Raw genomic sequence first — 21,780 nt, forward strand, 5'->3', positions numbered from 1 at the left:
AAAAAAAAAAAAAAAAAAAAAAAAAAAAAAAAAAAAAAAAAAAAAAAAAAAAAAAAAAAAAAAAAAAAAAAAAAAAAAAAAAAAAAAAAAAAAAAAAAAAAAAAAAAAAAAAAAAAAAAAAAAAAAAAAAAAAAAAAAAAAAAAAAAAAAAAAAAAAAAACCACAAAAAAAGTGCACCTGGTATGAATACGTATTCTAATTCCAAGATAAAACTTTAACATTGCTCAAATTGAAATGAACTAATACCAACATTCAACTTGCAAAACTGGAAAAAGAAGAAACACAGAGGAATGAAACAATACCACAACAGTAATGTCAATATCCTTTCAAAATATGAGCTCTCAATTAAATTATGTTTGTGTGCCTTACACCGCAATATTTTGAATTGTTGTATTGACCTTCATGTTAATGCAAACTCATAAAGAGTTCATAGTCACAATTTTAACTTTATTCTTTCTCCCATTCTGCTTATTACTTACGTATTTTTCAGAAAGCTTGACTCAGAAGAGTTAAGTCAGACCTTCAACAACTTGGGTGATATTTGCTTGGTTGCTTCATTGACTATGGCATAACTACAATTCCAAAGGCCATGTACTGACTTCACTCCCTCCAGACTGCTCATGCTCATACTGATGAATGTTCTAGGCACAGAACAAAGAAAATACACAGACCTAACAACCTGTCTAGAAATAAGTTAGTTCAGGGAGGAAATACAGGGATCAATATTACTAATGAGGTGATCTCTAAAGTGGAAAAAGAACAGGGCAATCCTTGGACTCTGAATCTTAGAGGCTAACTAGAGAAGCAAAACCAGAAGAGCCGTGCATAACATAAAGATCTGCTTTCAAAGTGCTAAACAGAAAAGAGTACAACTATTTATTTCCAAGAGAAGATTTAATGCACAAATAAGATAATAAAGTAGACAGTAAGACAATAAATCAAACTAACCAATGGTGAAGGGCCTTGAGGTGAAGCCATATGAGGAGCGGCTGAGGTCACTCAGTCTGTTCAGCCTGGAGAAGAGGAGACTGAGGGGAGACCTCATTGCAGCCACAACTTCCTCGTGAGGGGAAGAGGAGGGGTAGATGATCTCTTCTCTGTGGTGACCAGTGACAGGACCTCAGGGAATGACCTGAAGTTGTGTCAGGGTAAGTTTAGGTTGGATATTAGAGAAAGGTTCTTCACCAGAGAGTGGTTGGATGCTAGAACAGGCTCCCCTGCGAAGTAGTCACAGTACCAAGCCTGACAGAGTTCAAGGATCATTTGGAGAACACTCTCAGGCACATGGTATAACTCTTGGGATTGTCCTGTGCAGTGCTAGGAGTTGAACTTGATGATCCTAGCGGGCACCTTCCAACTCAGGATATTTGATGACTCTAACTCCACAGACAAACCACAGAAGAGCAAAATTTTACATGAAGTTTAAGTTTAGATATCTGAAATACAGATTGAGTAATACCAAGCAGACTTTATCACAATTGTCTTCTTTTTCCCTTTGTGAAGAAAAGCTCTCAGGTCCAGTCCACAATGTATGCCATCTCTTATGTAAAGACAGCAGCTGCTAGAAGTAAGCCCAGGAAGCCCAACTCTTTGAAGACTAAGAAGTTAGCAGTAGTGAAAGTAATATAACAGATAAGAAGAATGAACAAGCCTACTTATATTACAGTGTTAATGCAAACTAAATACCTGACAATCCTCTTTAATCTGTAATTTATTGTAATAAGAAAACACATTACTTCTTTTGACTAAGAACAGGGCAGATGACAATCCTTATCCATTCTTACCTACTTTACAAATTATTTAGGTGTTTGGAAGTACAGAAATTTAAAAAAAAAAAAAAAAAAAAAAAAAAAAAAAAAAAAAAAAAAAAAAAAAAAAAAAAAAAAAAAAAAAAAAAAAAAAAAAAAAAAAAAAAAAAAAAAACCTCCCATATTTCATTAATGAATTACAAATTTTAGTTTCTAACCTATTCAGAGGGGACCTTGCTTCTCTTTAACATGCTAAATTTCATTAATAAAAATTCTCTGTTATGTTAGATGCTAACGGTAATCAGCCATATGGCTTTCTTTAAAGAACAGCCTTATATTTAACAGGCAATACACAGAAATGCAGTTTCTTGACAAAGTGACAAGTTTTCAGAATCAACAGTATCCTTCAGTGAATCCAAGTCCTAACAATCTTTCCAACTGAGGATGTCTGATTTAAAAAAAAAAAAAAAAAAAAACAAAACTTCTTTCTGTTCTTAGTTTTTCTTACAGTCTTAAACTGCTCTTACAGTCTTTGCTCTTCTACTTGAGAAACATGAAAATCACTTGGTCTCCCTTGTACAAGTGAAGGCTTTTAGCCTTTCTGTAAGTCAGAATCTTCAGAAATAGTTAACTATGAAACCGACTTGCAAAGCGTGTGCAATAGTATTAATAAAGGAAATTGTATAAGTATTTGAAATGGTTTTTCAGGGAAAATATGTGGCTATAAATATATGAAGAGGAAAAGCAATGAAAAGCAGAAAAATGTACCCCACCTTCACCTGAAATCCTCCCAAGAACAGAGAGCCTGCTCAGAGAAAACATCCACTTCTGACAAATGCAGAAATCCCAATCATGATCTGAATCTAATGAATTCAGATATGCCTGTTTAGTCAGGCATACTACATTTTCTGAGGAGAGAATATGCATATAATGATTTGAATGACACAAACACTCCAAAACTTCCCATCAGAAAACATTTTTTTATAACTGTTATCAAAGGACCTGGTTGAGATTTTTTTCTCACTTACGCTATCATAAATAAATGGTAGCTTCAAGAAACTCAGCAAATTAAACAAACCCAATATTTAGGGCACCTTCTTCTAAAACATGTATCGAAGGCTATTTTGAAGCATATCAGTAGCAAGTTACATGATTTAACACATATTGCATTTAAGCGATTAATTAACTATTTGTAGGACTTGATCCTACAATAAAACCTTAAAAATATATTATTTTTCTTCCAAGTACTAACATATCTAAAAGGAAGTAAATATACACACATTGTCTGTCAATAGGAAGAAAAAAATTACCTCTACTGGATTAAGACCTGCTTGTATCAGGAATAAAAATTATGTCTGTTATTGATACCCATTTAGCTTTCGTGTAAAAGTTTCTCTTCAAAGACTGAGGAATCAGAACTACTGATTCACCTCATCTTAAAAAAAAAAAAAAAAAAGGTGGTATAGAAGAGTTGCTAGTTCCAACTGACCTTGAATGTAATTGGTTCCTTTGGATGTCTCTATGGTACATGCCATTAAGAAGATAAAAATACACAGGATTAAAATCTGAACTGATAAAGCTAAGAAATTAAGTATTACTCCTTTAATAAGCCTATTTTATGAAAGTACATGAATACCAAAATATCTCCTTACTGATTACTGTTAAGTGTGAATAAGTTTAAAAATAAGCTATCAAAAGTTAAAGTAACTTATATTTTAATTTTCCCCTTCTTACCTGTTTAGGAATTATGAATAAAGAATTTAAAGCAAATTATTTTTACTCTACTCCACCTGAACTCAGTTGTATACCACCACCACCAAATTTTTATATACACTTAGTTTAGACCGATAAGATTATTTTGTATTTTAAGGCAAAGATGGAAGCATATTTTTTCTATTTTACTTTTTTTCAGTGCAACAGTTCTTTTTTTTCCATACTTTTGTATTATTTAAGAGCTTAAAAAAAACTATACAATTGTAAGAGCACTGTTTTACAAGGTCAAGGTTGATTACTACAAAGATGAAATTGTTTCACTGTACTGCGAACTGAGACCTAAAAACACTCACACAATAAAACCAAACATCTTAAGTCACAAAACCCAACTAGCTAGGAGAAAAGGGTCTGTCAGTTAAAATGCCAGGGCAAAGACAGAGACCATTACTGTTTGTCATGAATAAAGACATCAATAAAGTTGGATTGTGGTAAACTGCGGGAGAGAAAATACTTTATTTTTAAAATTTTGGAAACCAAAACATATAGAGCTCAAAATAAAAAAAAAGTCCCCTTGGTATCAAAGTAGTTTATGGTAGACTGCTATTTGAATTTCAAAAGTACTTATTTAGCACAGATTTGAAACTGTAAAAAGCATTGACAAAAACTGAAGGTGAGATGATGATTTGGGATGTATACATTATAAAATCATAAATGCAAGATTAAAAAAAAAATCAAGAACCACTAGATCATGAAAGTGTGTTGCCATGCTACCATAAGTGATATTGTTTCCCTTCTTGTTACAGTCACAGATACAGGCTGCTACAACCACAATGCACTTTTGCGCTAAATATTGAAGTAAACACGAAGAAATTAAGAGCTCTCTTAGCTGAGGGACAGCACACAAGTTTACAACTCGAATTTGGGTTAAAATTCCTCCATGGAAATGATGGAAAATTATAAAGTAATGAGCCAAATTGGTGTAATGTAAATTTCAGATTTAAGTTTATTTTGTCAACTTTCTTAGCCACCATAGCTCTCACCAATAATCCATCATTTTATAGTAAACCAAGTTATTCCAGCAGCAAACAACTGCTAGAAGGTTGTAGGATTAGGATGCATTTGAAGATCACAACTGTTTCAAAGAGTTTGTAAGCAGCCTTTAATTAATAAAAAACAGAATCTGCAAAATCTAATTCAGTATCCAATAATCTATGTAATATAGTTGTTTAAAACTTCATACTATATTTTAATTGCCTATATGTGACTTCTTGTTTAATTTACTCTGAACAATGAGAAGATGTATTTTAGATGAAGTAAAACACGGTGAAATACCACGTATTATATTATAAAGTAGACTACTATGAAGATTTCAAATAGTATCTGTCCTCTATTCCTTCCTTTCTGTATGATACTAGTATCAACTTCAAAAATCTCACATCAAGTTCTTGATTTCTTTGAGAAATACAAGACTAATGGCTTATATATACTGCAGTTATATCAGAAACAAACAGCAATAGCATTAAAAAGCAACCTGATGTAAAACATCAGACAACTTTATTCTTTTACTGAAATGAAGCATCTAAAGTTAGAGGATCATGAGGGAGGGAAAAAGCCACAAAGCCTGGTAAATAGGAAATGTCATTGTCTTCCATAAGGTAAGGCACTTTTAATAAATAATACCACTAATGAAAAACCTCCTTAATAAATTTAACATCCTTCAGCATCCTCCACTGTGTATCATTTCAAATCTCAACTCTGTTGCAAGTCATCCTCCTTGACACCCATTTTCATTGCTATGTTCTCAACAATGGTTTCTGAAATTTCTGCTAGGGTCATAGCTTGAATTTTTTTTTCTTCTCCTTCTGCTTCTTGACATTTCTTATGACTTCCTCCCTAAATCTTCCTCAGAATCACAAGTTCTTCTATTTCTCAAAATATGGGTGAAGAAGTCTTTTTTTCCTCAATTGTCAATTTGCAGAAGAATACTGGGAGATGAAAAGACAGTAGTAAGGATGAAGAGCAGACACAAGCAGTAAACCTTGCTTTAAGTAAAAAATAAATAAACCTGCAGAGCTTAGGTCACCAGATATTATTAGCTTGACATCACAAATTTTCTTCTCTTCCCACGTTAGACGTCCACCTGGTTTCAAACCTCTAATACTCTCTGCTTCTTCATTTTCTATCAGAGATTCTAATAACATCTTTTCCCTCATTACTCACTATGTCTGCAGAAAAATCTAAATCTTGATGAAAGTTATTTCTCATTATTGTCACCTAGCATATTCCAAACTAACAAATGCACTCTCTTCCCTAAGATTACATTGTAGAAACAGCTAATTCAGGTTTTTAAATACTATTAGATCTCTACCAAAAATCAAGGTAACCCTGTATTTCTTCATGAATTTTTCCTATGAATTGCAAACACCTCATGATAGCTAAAATTGATGTCTCTTATGTCTTCTGTAAATTTCAAACACTTCATAGATTATATATATTGGCGTACACCACCCAGTTCCAAAAGCAGAAAAGTGATGTTATACCTTAAAGTATCATCTTGAAAGTGTTTTCTGAGTACCCTGAAATTCCAATGGACTAAGTAGTATGTGTGTGTTTACTCCTATAATTTTATTTGCACAAGAACTGCAACATTTGGCTTATTTACCAAAAAGTAAATTTCACGTGTCTAATTCAGATGAAAAATTGTCTTACCTTTACAGATTCACATAACACTTGGGTTTTATCTGCTTCTTCACTAGAGTGCAATTCTAGTTTATTATTTAACTCCTGTAGCTGTTGTGCTTGTTCATTCAAAAGCAATTGTGCCTGATGCTCCCGATGCAATGCATTATTTAATTCTTCACATACACTTTCAAAACTCTCATGGGTTATCAATTTCTGTTAAGAGAAATAAATTGTGTTTGATCGTGTAACTATGTTCACTTGTTTACACGCTTGACTTTCCAAGTTCCACTTGTAAATGTATCAAATTCTAAAACAAAAGCATGCTAAAGATTATTATTTTTTAGGTTAGGTTTCTTAACTCAAAGACAGACCATGGGGCAATAAGAGGGCAGACAACTTTATTCACTGTATTTTTTTCAAAACAGCATTCAGGCTATTGTAAACAGTATGCATTCATGATTCTACTCAAATTAGCATGCTAGGTGGTAAAGAAACAATATTTCTAAGGAAATATGCGGATCAATGTCCCACATTTTAGTGCATATTTTGTTAACCCTTGTTAACATCTTCCTGGACTCTCTCCTCTCCCAAAAATGTTCCAGAAAGACAAAATAATTCTCCAAAGAAAATTGTTGTCCATACTTAAATGAAAACCCAAACTGTGACAACTTTCTCTAACTGTCCCAGAACTGTAAGAAATAAAATCCATTATGAGCAAAACTGAAGATGATTGGATATAACCTTCTTTGTTTGAAAAAACATTTTATACCTAGGAAAAGGAAAGAGAATGGATGCGACATCAACTGTTAAGTGCTCTCTGCTGGCAAGTGTTTTGACTGGGATATACTGACAGTTCTACCAACTGGACTTCAGTATCAGCATTGGGCACAGCTACAGAAAATGCTGACCATTCTGGGACACAACTGTTTCAGTTATACTGTGCACCTGTAGAGCATGTATAAGAATCCTTATCCATTCACCCTCTCAAATAGCTCCAATGTGAGTTCAGTTTTGAACACAACCTATAGGAAATAATCTTAGTAGAAAAGGCGCTTGGTGAGTCTCCACCATGTTAAAGCAAGACAAGTTTCTTTCCCTCCAAGGATTGAAAGCACAGATCCAAAATTATGACGGATCAAATGACAACCCACCAAACGGCATCAGTCCCTCCACCAAATGGCATCAATCCCTCAAACACTGCATCCATTACTCACTATACTGTGGGTTCAAGCAGTTAAGGAACCTTTTTGTTGTGTCTTCTCACTTGTGTCAGACAGTACTATTTACAGGTTAGTGAAACCATAGTGTTTAAATAAAGTGTTTAAATAAACAGTCAGAGGAATTTGGTGCATATGTGCACATGGGCCTTTTTTTCCTGCCACAAACTTAAGCCTTCAGGGAAACAGGCACACTAAAATTTGTATTGACTAGCTTAGGATATAACCCAAAGATACAGCAAAAAACTCTTTCGTAACATTCAGCAATATCCATGCCAAGTTTATACTTTATAAACTTCTCAGGAATGTACTTACTGAATACCCTCATTCCAGTAGACTTTACTCTGTTGAAGTGAAATCTATCTTTTTGGGTATATAAATCACATCAATATTTGACACCTACGGAAGAAAACCTAGGTTGCTGAAGACCAAACATGCAGTTTACACAGATCACCTCATTGTACAAATCAAAAAGAAACTCTTCTGGAGGGGAGATATTTCTGAATAGATCTGACTTCCAGTTTAGTGACATTTATGAGGCAAGTTTTCTGTAAAATTCTTTTACAAGTAGAATAATTTTATATTTGTTTTTCAAAGGAACACAACCCCTCCCCCCCCAAAAAAAAAAAGGGTAAGAAGAAGGATTTCTTACAATCAGTCTCCTCCAAATCAAATACACCTACTTGTTTAAGCATATTTAATTGCTCTTGCAGGCCACGGGCTTTGTCAGCTTCTTTTTTCACCTCACTGAAATCCCATTTGAATTCTGCAAGTTGTAGACGCAGTGAGCGGCGTTCCACCTCTGCTGTATGAAGTCTTTGTGTAAATCCAAATATTTGCTTCTGCAAGTATTCTATGTTTTTCTGTGAGTAATCAGAAATAAATTAATGTACCATGTACCATGTATTTTAGCAATAAAATAAATCACATATAATACCCAGTCAAAGTAGACAAAGCTCTCATTTTGTCCTCCATCTCTAAAAAACACATCTAAGTATAAAAAGTTGAATCCAATTCACCTACTCTTGGGGGTTACTGAAAATTCTGTTTTCAAGGAAGTACCATTTTCATATACAATCCCACAATGCAAGACTGATTATTTGAGTAAGCTTATCCTTTCATTTTGGTTAAAAGGAATAGGGTTATCTTCAGTGAAAGACAGAACACCAAGCAGGAGAAAACAGAAAAGAAGGAAAAAAAAAAAAACAACCTTAGCATTCACTTAAAGCCACAAGCAAGTTTGTTCTTATAAAGCAAATATAATTTTGATAGCACTTTAACAAATAAATTACTTGGATACATCAAATCTTTTCTTAAAATTCTTTGACAATAAAATAAAAGAACTATTCATGCCCTAATGCTTCTGGGTGTTACGAATCAGCTTCTAATGTCTACATAGTTGACTTCAAAGTAACAGATTCATAAACAATCTGAAAAAAAATTAATGGTACTATCAAGAAAGCTTCATCATAAGACTTTTTATGAATCTACTGCTTACATGAAGTAGCGCTATAAATACTATGCATACCACACTGGATAGTCTGTCCCACAATCCAGCTTCCAGGGCCCAAGTATTTATTTTGTAAAGTCCGTGAGCCAGACTGTGAACCAAAGAGTCTTTCTCCAGAGAAGTAATGCACTTGCTGTGGTCTAATGGAACAGTCTCCATTATTACATTCAGCTTGTCCATAAGTTTTGAAAAGGAGTTCCTAGCTGCACTTAAAAGTAACTGTCCAGAAAGCCAGGACTTTGTACCTTTAAAAAAAAAAAAAAAAAACAGAAAAATAACATCAAGTAGGTTATTAATTTCAGTTTCTTTCAGTGAAAAAAAAAAAGCAACAACAAATAGCATCTTTAAAACACTCAGTAGGAAATTTTTATTAAAGATTGGAGGACTGAGTTCACAAGAATATCTCAAAGAGACATTAGGACATAATGTGTATCTAGCAATGAAAATTCTACTCTTATCAGTTTTTGAATGGAAAGGTAGGGTAGGATTCTGAAGTATAGGATTTGTTTGCCAAAGACTATTTTTCCAGTTGTCACCATGCTCTTCTCCAATACTTTCTTAAGACTTTCTCTGGTATTCTAATTTTGTAATTCAGAAAACGTGCAAGACGAATGCATGCAAATGCAAGTCAGGTGAAGTAAGTGAGATGTGATAGCACATGGTAAATCACTTTATCACAATATTTACAATGCAAATTTCTTAGGGTTTCCGGACTCCTCTTCCCTCCCCTCTACAGATGTCTAAGTCATTTGCTGATCAAAATTAGTGAGGCTTGGTACCTTAACACCGTACTATTTATATTCTGAGACAAGAGAATATAATTTACCTTATTCCAAGGCAATTAAAATTTTACAGCTACAATTACTTATTTTCCCATAGGATTTTGGTAATCATCCTTCTCATATAATGGACTTAAGGCCCCAGCACACCCAACATGTCCTGCTTACTGCTAGATTCGTCAGGTCTGTAATTAATAATTGTGTTTAATGTTGATAAATAAAATTGTCAGTGCTCCTTCCACTAATTGGTATTCCAGATAACAGTTAATAGGTTTATTTATGCCTTAATAAAAGTCTTGTAATTTAGTTTTCCCTCAGCTAGGCAGGTCTTAATCTGTCATTACTTGTCTTATGATACTATCAGTGTAAGATGACAAGCATGGAAGAGCTTATTTACATTCAGTAGTACAGCAGATCTCCTGTTGCTGCAGTGAACTAAAGTATTTACTTAAGACTATAAGCAGAAAAAAATAACCACAGCTTAAGTTTAAAAAGTTTTTTTTAAAGATTGTGAAGAAAAAAAGCCAAAGGTTAAAAGCACAAAAACATGTTTATTAATATTATTGTATTACAATTTTCACCATAAAGATCATTTACACAAGGTAAAATTTATCTATAAGCAAATAACAAAAAGAAAAGCACAGTCAAATATTATATTTTCAGAGCCATTCTCCTGCTTGGTTTTGAAATACCAGCATTCCAATGATTCCAGTGCTCAAATGGAATATAATTTTTGAATACACGTTCTCTATAACCCCAGTTACTACTAGATCTGTCTTTTCTTCATGACTATGATAGCATTTTTTCTATTCATCTTTAAAGTTAAAAATCTTATTTTTATCTTGCACTTCAACTAACAATACACTCTTTGAAATAAAAAAAAAATATTCTTTTCATACCCAGAAAAAAACTGCTATTGTAATGCTCTGTCTACTTTGGCCAAGGGTCCTCTCTTTTCCTTGTGCTAGTTCTCTATTACTGATCACAAAAAAAGAAAAAGCTACCTTCCTCAATTGAACTCTTATCATAGATTATCCTGTAATAGTTGTCAGTTACCTTCAAAGACCCTCTCTTTTCTCCAGTCATGATATATTCACCACTTTAATGTTTAATAAAACTAACCTTAAATTAAAATCATAGAATTATAGAATCATAGAATTAACTGGGTTGGAAGAGACCTCCGAGATCATCAAGTCCAACCCTTGATCCAACCCCACTGTGATTACTAGATCATGGCACTCAGTGCCACATCCAGCCTCAGACTAGAACATTCATATGGCTTTCCATGTCAAAAACTCTGCCATGATTTTTGATAAATATTAAAGCACAGACACCATGAATGAGCTACTGTTCCTTCATTTTTCCTACTAGTTCCACTTGGCATCTCAGTTTATAAGATTGTCTGCCTGTCAGAAAACACAGTTTTGCTCCATATATGCAGTACCTAGCATGGCAGCCCTTTTCCCTGTGTGTAGAATCTCAGCTTTTACTGTATTAAAAATAAATTATAAATAACCATTCATACAGTTACACGGTAGCAATTTGAAATTATCATTCTACTTCACAATCAGGACTCCCACTATTCAGTGGACATAAAATGAGTGTATTTAAGCAGTATATTCTCTTCCTAAATCTTATAGATACAGTTCCTTGTGAAATTGTATTAAATTATCATTTTATCTTTTAAAGCAATCAGTAACTTACTTCAACATATTTCTGTGTATTTACTCCAAGCTACTCTTCATAAAAACAAACTAGAGGAGATGAAGATTAATCCCTATCCCAAGAAAGTACCTTAAGTTGTGGATGCTGAACTCTACTGAATAGTGGGAGTCCTGATTGTCAGCAGGATTAACTTAGTATTATGAAGGACTAAAACGTTCATGTCAAGCTTCAAAAGTTTTGTATACGTAACAGCTGATGATATATGTATTGGAAAAGCTTGGCCTTTTCTTTCTCTTGTTTTTCACAGTACAGATGATGTTCTAACAAACCTAGAAAATTAAACCTTAAAAAAACCAAAGAAAACCCAAAAAACTCCAACTGTAATGAACTTGTATTGAAACTGAAGCTAAAGGACTATTCCAAGACATTTTAGAATGAGAACCAAACTAACAAACACTATGAAGGGAAGTGAACATCAGTGTCAAACCAAAACCATGTATTTAAAAGTTAAAAGATCAAGAAATGTGACTCAAATCATCAGGGCACACAAGCCTAAATGTTCCAGTATTATCTGAGTGATCTGGATTTGGTTTCTTTCAGCTGCTTCAAATACTTCCTCAGAATCTAGCCATCTTTAAACATAATTGAACCATTCCATCTTGTCGATACAGACAGCACCTTCTTGTACCTGCTTTCTCCTGTGATGTGCAGTCTGATCTGGAACTGTCATTATTTAAAGATCTCAAGAGACCAGATGCCCCTTCAATTGCCTGTTTACAGTTTTAAAAAATTCCAAATTCATAAGTTTGAAGGCTTAAGTCCTACTTAAAATATTACTTACAGAACATAAAATAATTTTCTAAGTGTGGAAGCTTTCGTTCCAATATATTCCTTCAGAGCCTAATTACTCCAATACTTCTGGAAATTTCATGTCAAACTTTAAATTATTTATTACTGTTTTTTAAACCAAAGATTCCTGGGAGACTTTAGATCTCATGAGGAACAAAATTCTAAGTAATACATGAGCAGTTAGACCTTGAGGTTCTGTTAAAATAACTTTAAATAGAGATAAAATATGAAAGAATCACCAAACTGGCTGTGACCATAACATTCTCAGCATGGCTTTTCCTAATTCTCAAAAATCAAGTCTCTGTTGAGTGCAGAGATATCTAGTAAATTGAGCCCACCAGAACTCTCATATACTTCAAATTGGCAAAATATCATGATGCTTTGGGCATTCTGACTAGTCAGTTCAGCACAGCTGTTTGCTGCTGATGAGTCTGTCTTGATTCTTATTCAATTTGCTGTTCCTACACAACACTCTATACACAGGTACACTTGCATTGCAAAACCTGTAAATATTCTGAAACAGGGTTCAAACTTTGCTTTGCAAGGATATAAATTTAAGTTACTGAGAAGAGGATGATCAAAGAGAGCAGCTGAAATTGAACCAAAACACTTTTGATTCAATGGCAGTCTTCTAGTACCAGTTTAGTGTCTAGTGTTCTGGGAAATGTATCACCTTCCCTCTGTTCTACTATTTCCCTTTATTCATATAAATTATCCCTCCACAGTATCTTTTATTCTGTGACAGTAATGTTGTTATTTTAAAACTACAAGTTACCACAGAACTAAGGATAGCAGCAATGCAGATGAACCAAGTAGAACCTTAGACCAGTTCTCACTGCAAATAAATAAAGAAAAATAATCAACAGCTGGGAATAACGAGGTGACATTTCCAGAAACTGACATTACAGTTTGTCATAGACACAGTAGAATTCTAGACAGACTGAGAAAATTAGGGAATATAGACACAAAACTAATTAAATATAAACTTAGAGAGAGAATACAATAGAGACATAAAATAAGGACTGCTATACACTGTATCAACGGAGACTGTTTACGTGCTTCTAAAAGCACTCTTCAGCCTTCTGTTCCCATGACTCTATATACCAAAAGGATAAAGTATGATATCACCAATTAAAGAAAATTAATCTGTTCCAACAATACATGTCTAAGGAGATTTGATCCAGAATAGTTTAGGTAAAATCCTAAAGATGCAAATGATGCTTTCTAATCTTCTACTACAAGAATATACTTTTAGAATTACCTGTTTTGTTAATAACATCCTGCAACTCAGTGACAGAACCGATTATTGCAGCAAGGAGGTTAGAACTAGTAAACCAGCTGAGTGCTTCAACACATTTAAGCTCCTCTTCTTCGCAACCTGTGAAACAGAATTGTACCTAACAACATTATAACTGAATAACTTCAATAAGGCACACTACTATCCCCAGCTCTTTCAGAAATTGACTAAGGACATAAGGAAAAGACTAATTCTTCTTTCAGAACAATTTAGGCTGTATTAAATATCCTCCCAGAACTACTAAAACAGAAAAGTAGATCAATCTTCTAGTTTGGGAAACATTTTTTATGCCATTTTTCCTTGTAGGGGGATACATGAGCTTGTCTGGTAACAGAAAGTGACAAAAAGACTACATAATCTCTAAAGAAAATCTAGAGATCCTATACTAATACTTTACCTGAATCAATAAGCAATTTTTTTTGTATTTTTCAGTAGGAAATAAACATTACAAGTTATTAATAAGAGGATATACCTATTCAAAAAATATGCTGATTATCAATAATGTATGAACATTTCAAGCTATTTACCACATAGAGAAGATGTACCTAGTTCTGAAATCCGTAACGCAAATATCTAGGATATCAAACAGTGTGATTTCATCTCTGTAGTTGCAACTTTATTTGCAACATTTAACAGACTAAGTATTTCCTTTTAGGGGAAATTACGTTTGTCAAGTAATCTAAAAATCAAAAAGCTAGAAATTACATTTGTCAAAAAGTCATTAAATTTGTCTTTACAGTCTATTATTAGTAATATTACTATATGTTATTCTCTAACCATGAATATTTTGATAGATTATGCTTGCCTTTGGATTCTCCTACACAAACTCGAATTCCAATGCCTTCTTTTAAGCCATTTGTCCAGGTGAAGAGGGAACTAGAAGACTGGGCTAAAACTTTAAGTCTGTTTGCTGCCAAAACTGCAATCACAGCTCTTCGGAATACATAAATCAGGCCTTGGAATTTTCTTTTCTTAATTTTTACTTCATTTTGACTGTTTTCTTCACCATCAGAGAGAGCATGAACTAGGGTCCTAATCTTCTGGTTCACTAATTCATAAATGTTGACCTGATACTGGAGAAGGTCTCTTTGGGAAGACATAGCACACAACTGGCCATAGAGAGGATACAGGGCACCTGCCAATAGCGCACAGGCTGCCAAGAGAGATGAATGCTCCTTCTGAAACTGTGTTAATGTATTTTTCACAGAAACACTTTCAAGGGCCAATTTCTCCTGACTTTTTTCAAGGGCACACACTTTTTCCTTATTTTTCTCTGCTGTTTCTTGGTATTCCTGTGATAAAAGGGAAAAAACAAACAAACAAAGCCAAAAGAAATATTAACAAGATTTTTTTTCTAAGCAACAAAATCATTTTTACTTAGACAAAAGATAAAAAAAAAGAAAATTAATTTTTTCACATTCAAATAACACACATTAAAGGACAAAAATTGTTAGTGATGATAATGACAGTATTTCTTCTAGTAAACAGTTACAGAGATGAAAACGAATCAATAGGATTCAAAGTTTTCACAGTCTTCAGCTACAAACAGATTCCTGGTTTCTGATGATAATCCACTAGGTACTGCAGTAGCCTACACAAGGTCCAACGGCACTCAGTTGTTCACAATACAGTTTTATGAGTTGACTTAACAGTTAGCAATTATGCCCTCCAACTTCAGAAAGAACATTGCTCAACAAAGCAGAAAGAAAGTTAGTGTAAGGGAGAGAAAAAAAAATAAGGAAGACTCTGGAACATAAACCTAGACAGATTGGCAGCAGCTGGAAAAGGGGAAGTAAAGGTGATCTCTTAATTACTTTGTAATCAACCCCCTACTTATATATTCACAGATTAATTAGGTCTCATAAAGAATTGAGTTTTCAAAAGAACAGTGTAATACAGATATTTTTATTTTGACTAGTGCCATTGCAGATTTTTCTAAGTTACAGGACACTTCTTATTTTTCTCCATATGCCCTGAAACAGGGAAAGAGGTAGACTTATAATAGAAAAATGGTGTAGCAAAATGAAGATGCCTAACAAGTCACAGAAAGTCAGGACTAATGTTAGATTATGCAGACTGCAGTTCCTATAAAGGAATCAAGACTACGCTGGGAGCTCTAAGAGACCTTGGAGACTTAGACTGGTTTCTTGATGCATGAAAGCCCTTTGTGATTGGGAAGGTGACTACAGTTAAACAGTATCCACTGGTATTAGGAAGTAATAAACTTTAGGCACTGTTCACAAAGATCCCACAAGATCAAGTTAAATGTGTATGCTCCATTTATAATACATGGTCACAAAAAGGAAACCATGAATGGAATGATAAGCCCATGTGATGAAGAAAATTGAGGATTATGCTAAGTTTCAGATATCTCTCTTAGAGCTACAGATATTTTTGTTTAAAGTGGTGTGATATTGTTCCTGCTAGCAGTGGTCAAAAGAGAAGTAAAATGGCATCATCCAGGCACATTCTCATGTGTTCAACTTGGTACAGGTTCCAAGCAAGTGGTGAGGGGAATACCCTAGTTTCTTTTCCCTCCTCTATCCTGCAAGCACAACAGGATTAAAAAAATATATAGCTATCTCTAGAATGAAAATAGAAGCCTCTACACTATATCCTAGTCAAAATGTCAGTTCAAAATGTCTTTGACCAAATAAATACTTTATCAGTTTTTTAGAAATGAAAGAATTTGTAATGCTATTAAAATACTTAGAGTGATACAAAACCAGAGTAGGCCACTAAAAGATCTACTAATTTCAAAATGCAGTTTACAGGCCACATATGTTACTTCATGCTAAAATTAAGTATGAACATGTACAATACTTTCAGTGCTACTGCATTATTTACTGTGTTTGATTTTTATAGATAAAAATCCTGATAGCATGACTGGAAGGAACAGAAAAGGCAAGCTGAATTTAGAAAACAACTTAGGTTTCTGGCCATCACAGGTGAAACACAACATCTAAGTAAACAAACTGTGATCCCCGCAGGGCTCCTTGGCAGCAATACCAATACTCAGTGCTCTGGCTAATAAAAGCTTGGTTTTGTGCTTACGGTGATATAGTAATATGCAAAAGTAAATAAGACATTCCCTGACTTCAGAAATGTAAAACTTCTGTAAGAAAATATACCTTCTTGCTTTTCCTGGCTAATAATTTCCTTTGTCTTACCAGACACTGTCTCTAGTGTTTCCTTTAAAGCTTAAAAGCACAGTTTTTGAAAGGGACATATGCTCCTCTTCCTAAACATTGGCAACCTGTTTTCCTTTGGTGTTTGAGCTTTGATGGGCACCTCACTGGGTTGCAGAGCTTCATTGGCTCCAAGAAACCTTAACAAAAATCAGGTGCTACTAGCAAAACTATTTCATCCTACTCCTTATTGTGCCCTTACCCTTTATTCTGGCATGGAAACAGAACTGGAAACTGGAAATATGATGACACAGAGGCATAAGAAGGTTATCCTTTTGCAGCTCTGACTCAGCATGGGTGGCAGCAGCAGAGACAGCACCTACCCCCACACGTACTCAAACTGTCCCCCAGGGAGAGCAAGCAACCAGAAGAACAGTGAACAGAGCAGGCAAACAGGGCATGGGATGTCAACCAGGGCACTGAGGTACTGCCAATTCAACCACTTAGCTTAGTTGGTGATCATCCCCTTCCCCAAGAGAGCTCAAGTGTGCTGTCCACTTTGACAAAAGTTGCTTCCTATGCATACACCACAAAGGACAGTGTGACCCAGACAGAGCACTCATGAAACCATGCAGGGGCCCAGGTCTGAGGCTGCAGGAAGTGCCAGAGCCTGGCACTGCTCTCAGAGGGTAGCAGAGAGAACAGCTATGTGAAATGTGATCAAATTCCTGTCAAAGGTAGTGGAGGATCCCACAAGGAGTGGTGTGCTTCTTGACCTCATACTAACAAACAGGGAAGGCCTTGTTGGAGATGTGAGAGCTGGAGACAGTCTTGGCTTCAGTAACCATGGAGTTCAGCATCAGGTGGGGAGGAAGCAGGACAGTAAGTAAGACTGATGGACTTCAGGAGATCCAACTTTAGCCATTTTAGGGATCTCAAAGAATCCCATGGGAGCAGGTCCTGCAGGGAAGAGGCGTCCAAAAGAGTTGGTTGATATTCAAGAATCACTTCCTCCAGGCTCAAAAATGATGCAACCTGATGAGCAAGAAATAGGGTAAAGGGGGCAAGAGACCTGTATTAATGAATGAAGAACTTCTGTTACTCAAGCATAAGCATGAAATACGCAGGAGATGGAATACTGCAGGATCAGGCCACTTGGAATGAATATAGAGAGGTTGTCAGAATAAGTAGAAATGAGACAAGGAAGGCCAAGGCCCATCGAGAATTAAATTTGTCCAAGCATGTCAAGGAAAATAAGGGAGGTGATCTGGCCCCTCTACTCAGCCCTAGTGAGGCCACATCTGGAGTGCTGTGTCCCATTCTGGGCTCCTCAGTACAAGAGAGACATGGAGTTCCTGGAGTGGGTCTAGCAGAGGACAACAAAGGGACTGGAACGTCTCTCTTAAGGCGATAGAATTAGGGAGGTGGGCCTGTTCAGCCTTGAGAAGAGATGACTGAGAGGGGACCTCATACACTGTCACCCATAATATCCTCATAGGTAAGCTCAGGAAATGTGGGTTACATGAATGGACAGTGAGGCGGATGAAGAACTGGCTGAATGGCAGAGCTCAGAGGGTTGCCATCAGCAAAGCAGAATCCAGCTGGAGGCCTGCTGTAGTCAGTGGTGTTCCCCAAGGATCAATACTCAATCTAGTCTTACTGAACTTGTTTATCAGCAACCTGCATGAAGGGATTGAGTGCACCCTCAGCAAGTTTGCTGATGACACTAAACTGGGGGTAGCAGCTGATACACCTGAAGACTGTGCTGCATTCAGTGGGACCTTGACAGGCTGGAGAGTTGGACAAAGAGAAATATAATGAGTTTCAATAAGGCCAAGTGTAGGGTCCCTACACCTAGGGAGGAATAACCCCAAGTACCAATACAGCTGGGGACTGACCTACTAGAGCACAGCTCTGGGGAGAGAGACCTGGGAGTCTTGGTAGATGAAAAAGTGACCATGAGCCAGCAGTGAGCCCATGCAGCCAGGAGAGCCAATAGTATGTTAGGGTGCATGAGGAAGAGCGTGACCAGCAGGCTGAGAGAGGTGATCCTCCTCCTCCACTCGGCCCTTGTGAGGCCACATCTGGAGTGCTGTCTCCAGTTCTGGGGTCTCTGGTATGAGAGAGACATGGAGCTTACTGGAAAGGGTTCAGCAGAGGGCCACAACGATGATCAGGGGTCTGGAGCATCTCTCTTATGAGGAGAGACTGTGGGAGCTGGGCCTGTTTAGAGAAGAGAAGGCTGAGAGATCTCTTTAATGCAGATAAATATCTCAAAGGTGGATGTTAAGATGATGGAGTCAGACTCTTCACAGTGGTGCCCAGCAACAGGATGAGGAGCAATGGCCATAAACTAAAACACAAGAAGCTCCACTGTAACATGAGGAGAAACTTCTTTACATTGAGGGTGACAGAACACTGGAACAGGCTGCCCATGGAGGCAGAGTCTCCCTCTCTGGAGACATTCAAAACCCACCTGGGTTTCCCATGTAACCTGCTGTAGGTAACTCTTGCCTTGGCAGGAGGACTGGACTAAATGAGCTCCAGAGGTCCCTTCCAGCCCTGAATATTCTGAGATTCTGTGTCCTCATCAGTGTGTCTGTAAGTATCTGAAGAGAGGGTGTCGAGAGGGTGGAACTAGATTTTTCCCAGTGATGCCATCAAGACAAGAGGCAATGAGCAGAAACTGATGTACAGGATACCAACTTGAATATGAGGAAGAACTTTACTGTGAGGGTAACCATGTACTAGAACAGGTTGTGGAGCCTCCCTCATTGGAGATATTTAAGAACCATCTGGTCACAATCCTGTGCAATGTGCTCTGGGACAACCCTCCTCGAGCAGGGAGGTTGGACCAGATGACTAACTGTGGTCCCTTCCAATCTGACCCATTCTGTCATTCTGCGAGTCTGCGATTCCTGTATTTCAGCTGTTGTATTTTTCCAAATATATAAACCTATACATATAAAAAACAACATCAAGGGCCCTGCGTTCCCCTTGCTGTGGTTTAAGTACAAGGGCCAGACATGTCTACCAAAGACACCTAGTCAGTCAGGAACAGTATAGTTATACATACTCCTCCTTTTGTACTGATTGCACTGGCTTTTGATACAACTGCAATATATTACATCCTTTATCTAATTTACCTGCCTTGCTGTAAAAGTAAGGCCTCCAAACAGAGAAAAAAAAAAAAGAAAAAAAAACAAGAGAAAAAAAAAGAAAAACTTTTTTTCTCCCTAGAGGAGTTTTTCCCTTTCCTATTTAGCAAACCTTTTATTTTTCTGTTGAAATTAACATTTTTAAAGTAGTTACAGAATTTTCCTCTTACAACGTGTTTTTGCATATCACAACATTTTAACTGGTTGCCACAAAAAATGGGGACAGATTAATAAATATCTAAATAATAAGCAAATAACAACTCGTAGTTAAAATTCAGAGGGCATTTCCTATGAGACTGTGAACAGCCTGAATAAATAATTTGTGTGAGTATAAGGAACAGGCACAGTAACATTTTCAAAATGGCACACTATCAAATCAAGAGGACTGGACTTCTGTTACAAAAGGCAAGGAAAAAGGATATGCATTTTAAGCTCCATTGACTCTCCAAACACGGAGACCACTGACAAAGAGTGGTATCTATAGAGTGCCTTGGTTATTGCTGATCTGTGATAAGGCTGTACTCTGGGAATTTCTGCCCTACAGAAAAACAGTGAAACTGCCTTCAGACTATGATCCATCTGACCTACAGTACCATGTGAAGTAGTACCTATTAACATTCATAGGTTCTACCTTGGAACCAGGGACCCTGAAGAGTACTTACTGGCTGGGGACAAAAACAGAAGCGTGTGTCTCTGCTACTAAAACCTCCAAATTTTGCAGTGTTACATTTTAATTATAAGAAGACCATTCTGAAAAGCCCTAACTCTCTACTGAAGTTCTAATAAACCAAAGTAATAATTTTCAAGATATATTATTCATATTGCTGTGCAGATAAAGTTCTGTGTTAATTCTTGAGAGTATGAATTAACACACTTCAGCTTGCTTTCACACATGTAGCAACAATTCAAAAAACTTAAGAAGTCTTGACACAGGATCTCTGAGATGAAAATACCTAGAAGTAGTCATGAAACACTTGTTGAAGACAACGTAATAAATATCATTAGTAAAAATCAGTATCTTTCCTTTTTAGAAAGGAAGTAAACCTTACAAGGGGTTAGTTCACTAAAGTGCTTGCAATTAACACTCAGATCTTTGGATGGAAAGTGCAGTAAATTGCTACATTTTCCTTTTAATGCTAGAGTAAGTGTCCTAGAGTGAGGAGACCCCCCCAGTTGCACAATGAAATACTGGCAAATTATATTCTACTTGCACTGATTATATGTTTCCTATAAAATTTAATTATTAAAGTCTGCTAAAATCATTAAATTTAAATATCGCATTCTGTATCTTTCTGTAAACACTGGCAAGTCAGTAAATCTAAAAGATCTTTTAAAGACATTCTGTAACTTGTGGCACATTTTTCCTTGTTTCCTTTGGTAATGAGGCTATGGTAGTCTGTCTGCACATCTCTGATCAAACAGAGCAGTGACCCTGCAGAAAAATATGGCTAGCAGGCTCAAAATGGAATAAGTAAAATACAGTTTGGAAAAACAGGCAATCAAGATTAGGACAGCCCTAACAACAGACATCCATGGATCCCAGGGAGGAAAAGTCTTAATGTAGTATTTGCAAATCCAAAGTCAGTCACAAATTAGAAATCCAGAAGAAATTAGACTATCTTCTTGATAGTTTAACACTGAATGGTAAGAACGACAAACTGGACCACGGGATGGAAAAGAGATTGTTGAATCATCTAAGTGTATGTATATGGACATTTCACTACCTAGATTATATACTACCAGTTTGCACTACTCCAGCAGTGTTAGAAAACATGCCCAGACCTTTCTAACAGAAAACAATTCCCTTTTAGAAACTCAGTAGTCCTGCACAGCAAGTTGATAGGTAAAGGTTTTTACCAAAAGACACACCTAATGTGTGCTCCACAAAAGAGAGACACATTTTCATTTCATGCTCTCCAAGCTGTCTAGACAATTCAGCTGGGAAGACCGACAGGTTCAGCACCATGCCAAGGAATGGCACACTAAACTGCACAGCACTAATTTTTCACAAAACACTAGTGTTCCGAAAGAGAT

At 36.0% G+C, this 21,780-nt stretch overlaps 1 protein-coding gene across 2 annotated transcripts in view; it reads right to left on the reverse strand.

The window, feature by feature from the left end:
- The window catches only part of CCDC171 (coiled-coil domain containing 171), a 145,720-nt gene that overhangs the window by 66,125 nt on the left and 57,815 nt on the right, over window positions 1-21,780 (reverse strand). For both annotated transcript variants that reach the window (XM_027910163.1, XM_027910170.1), the window contains 5 exons: window positions 14,266-14,752; window positions 13,425-13,541; window positions 8,889-9,115; window positions 8,044-8,223; window positions 6,171-6,356 (listed from right to left, as the gene is read on the reverse strand). In XM_027910163.1, the coding sequence (XP_027765964.1) occupies window positions 6,171-6,356; window positions 8,044-8,223; window positions 8,889-9,115; window positions 13,425-13,541; window positions 14,266-14,752 (1,197 nt within the window). The remainder of the gene's footprint in view (window positions 1-6,170; window positions 6,357-8,043; window positions 8,224-8,888; window positions 9,116-13,424; window positions 13,542-14,265; window positions 14,753-21,780) is intronic.

This window comes from Empidonax traillii, unplaced genomic scaffold (genome assembly GCF_003031625.1).
Source record: "Empidonax traillii isolate 1590-97213 ecotype Southwest subspecies unplaced genomic scaffold, ASM303162v1 scaffold28:size2823434, whole genome shotgun sequence".
Taxonomy (NCBI): Eukaryota; Metazoa; Chordata; class Aves; order Passeriformes; family Tyrannidae; genus Empidonax; species Empidonax traillii.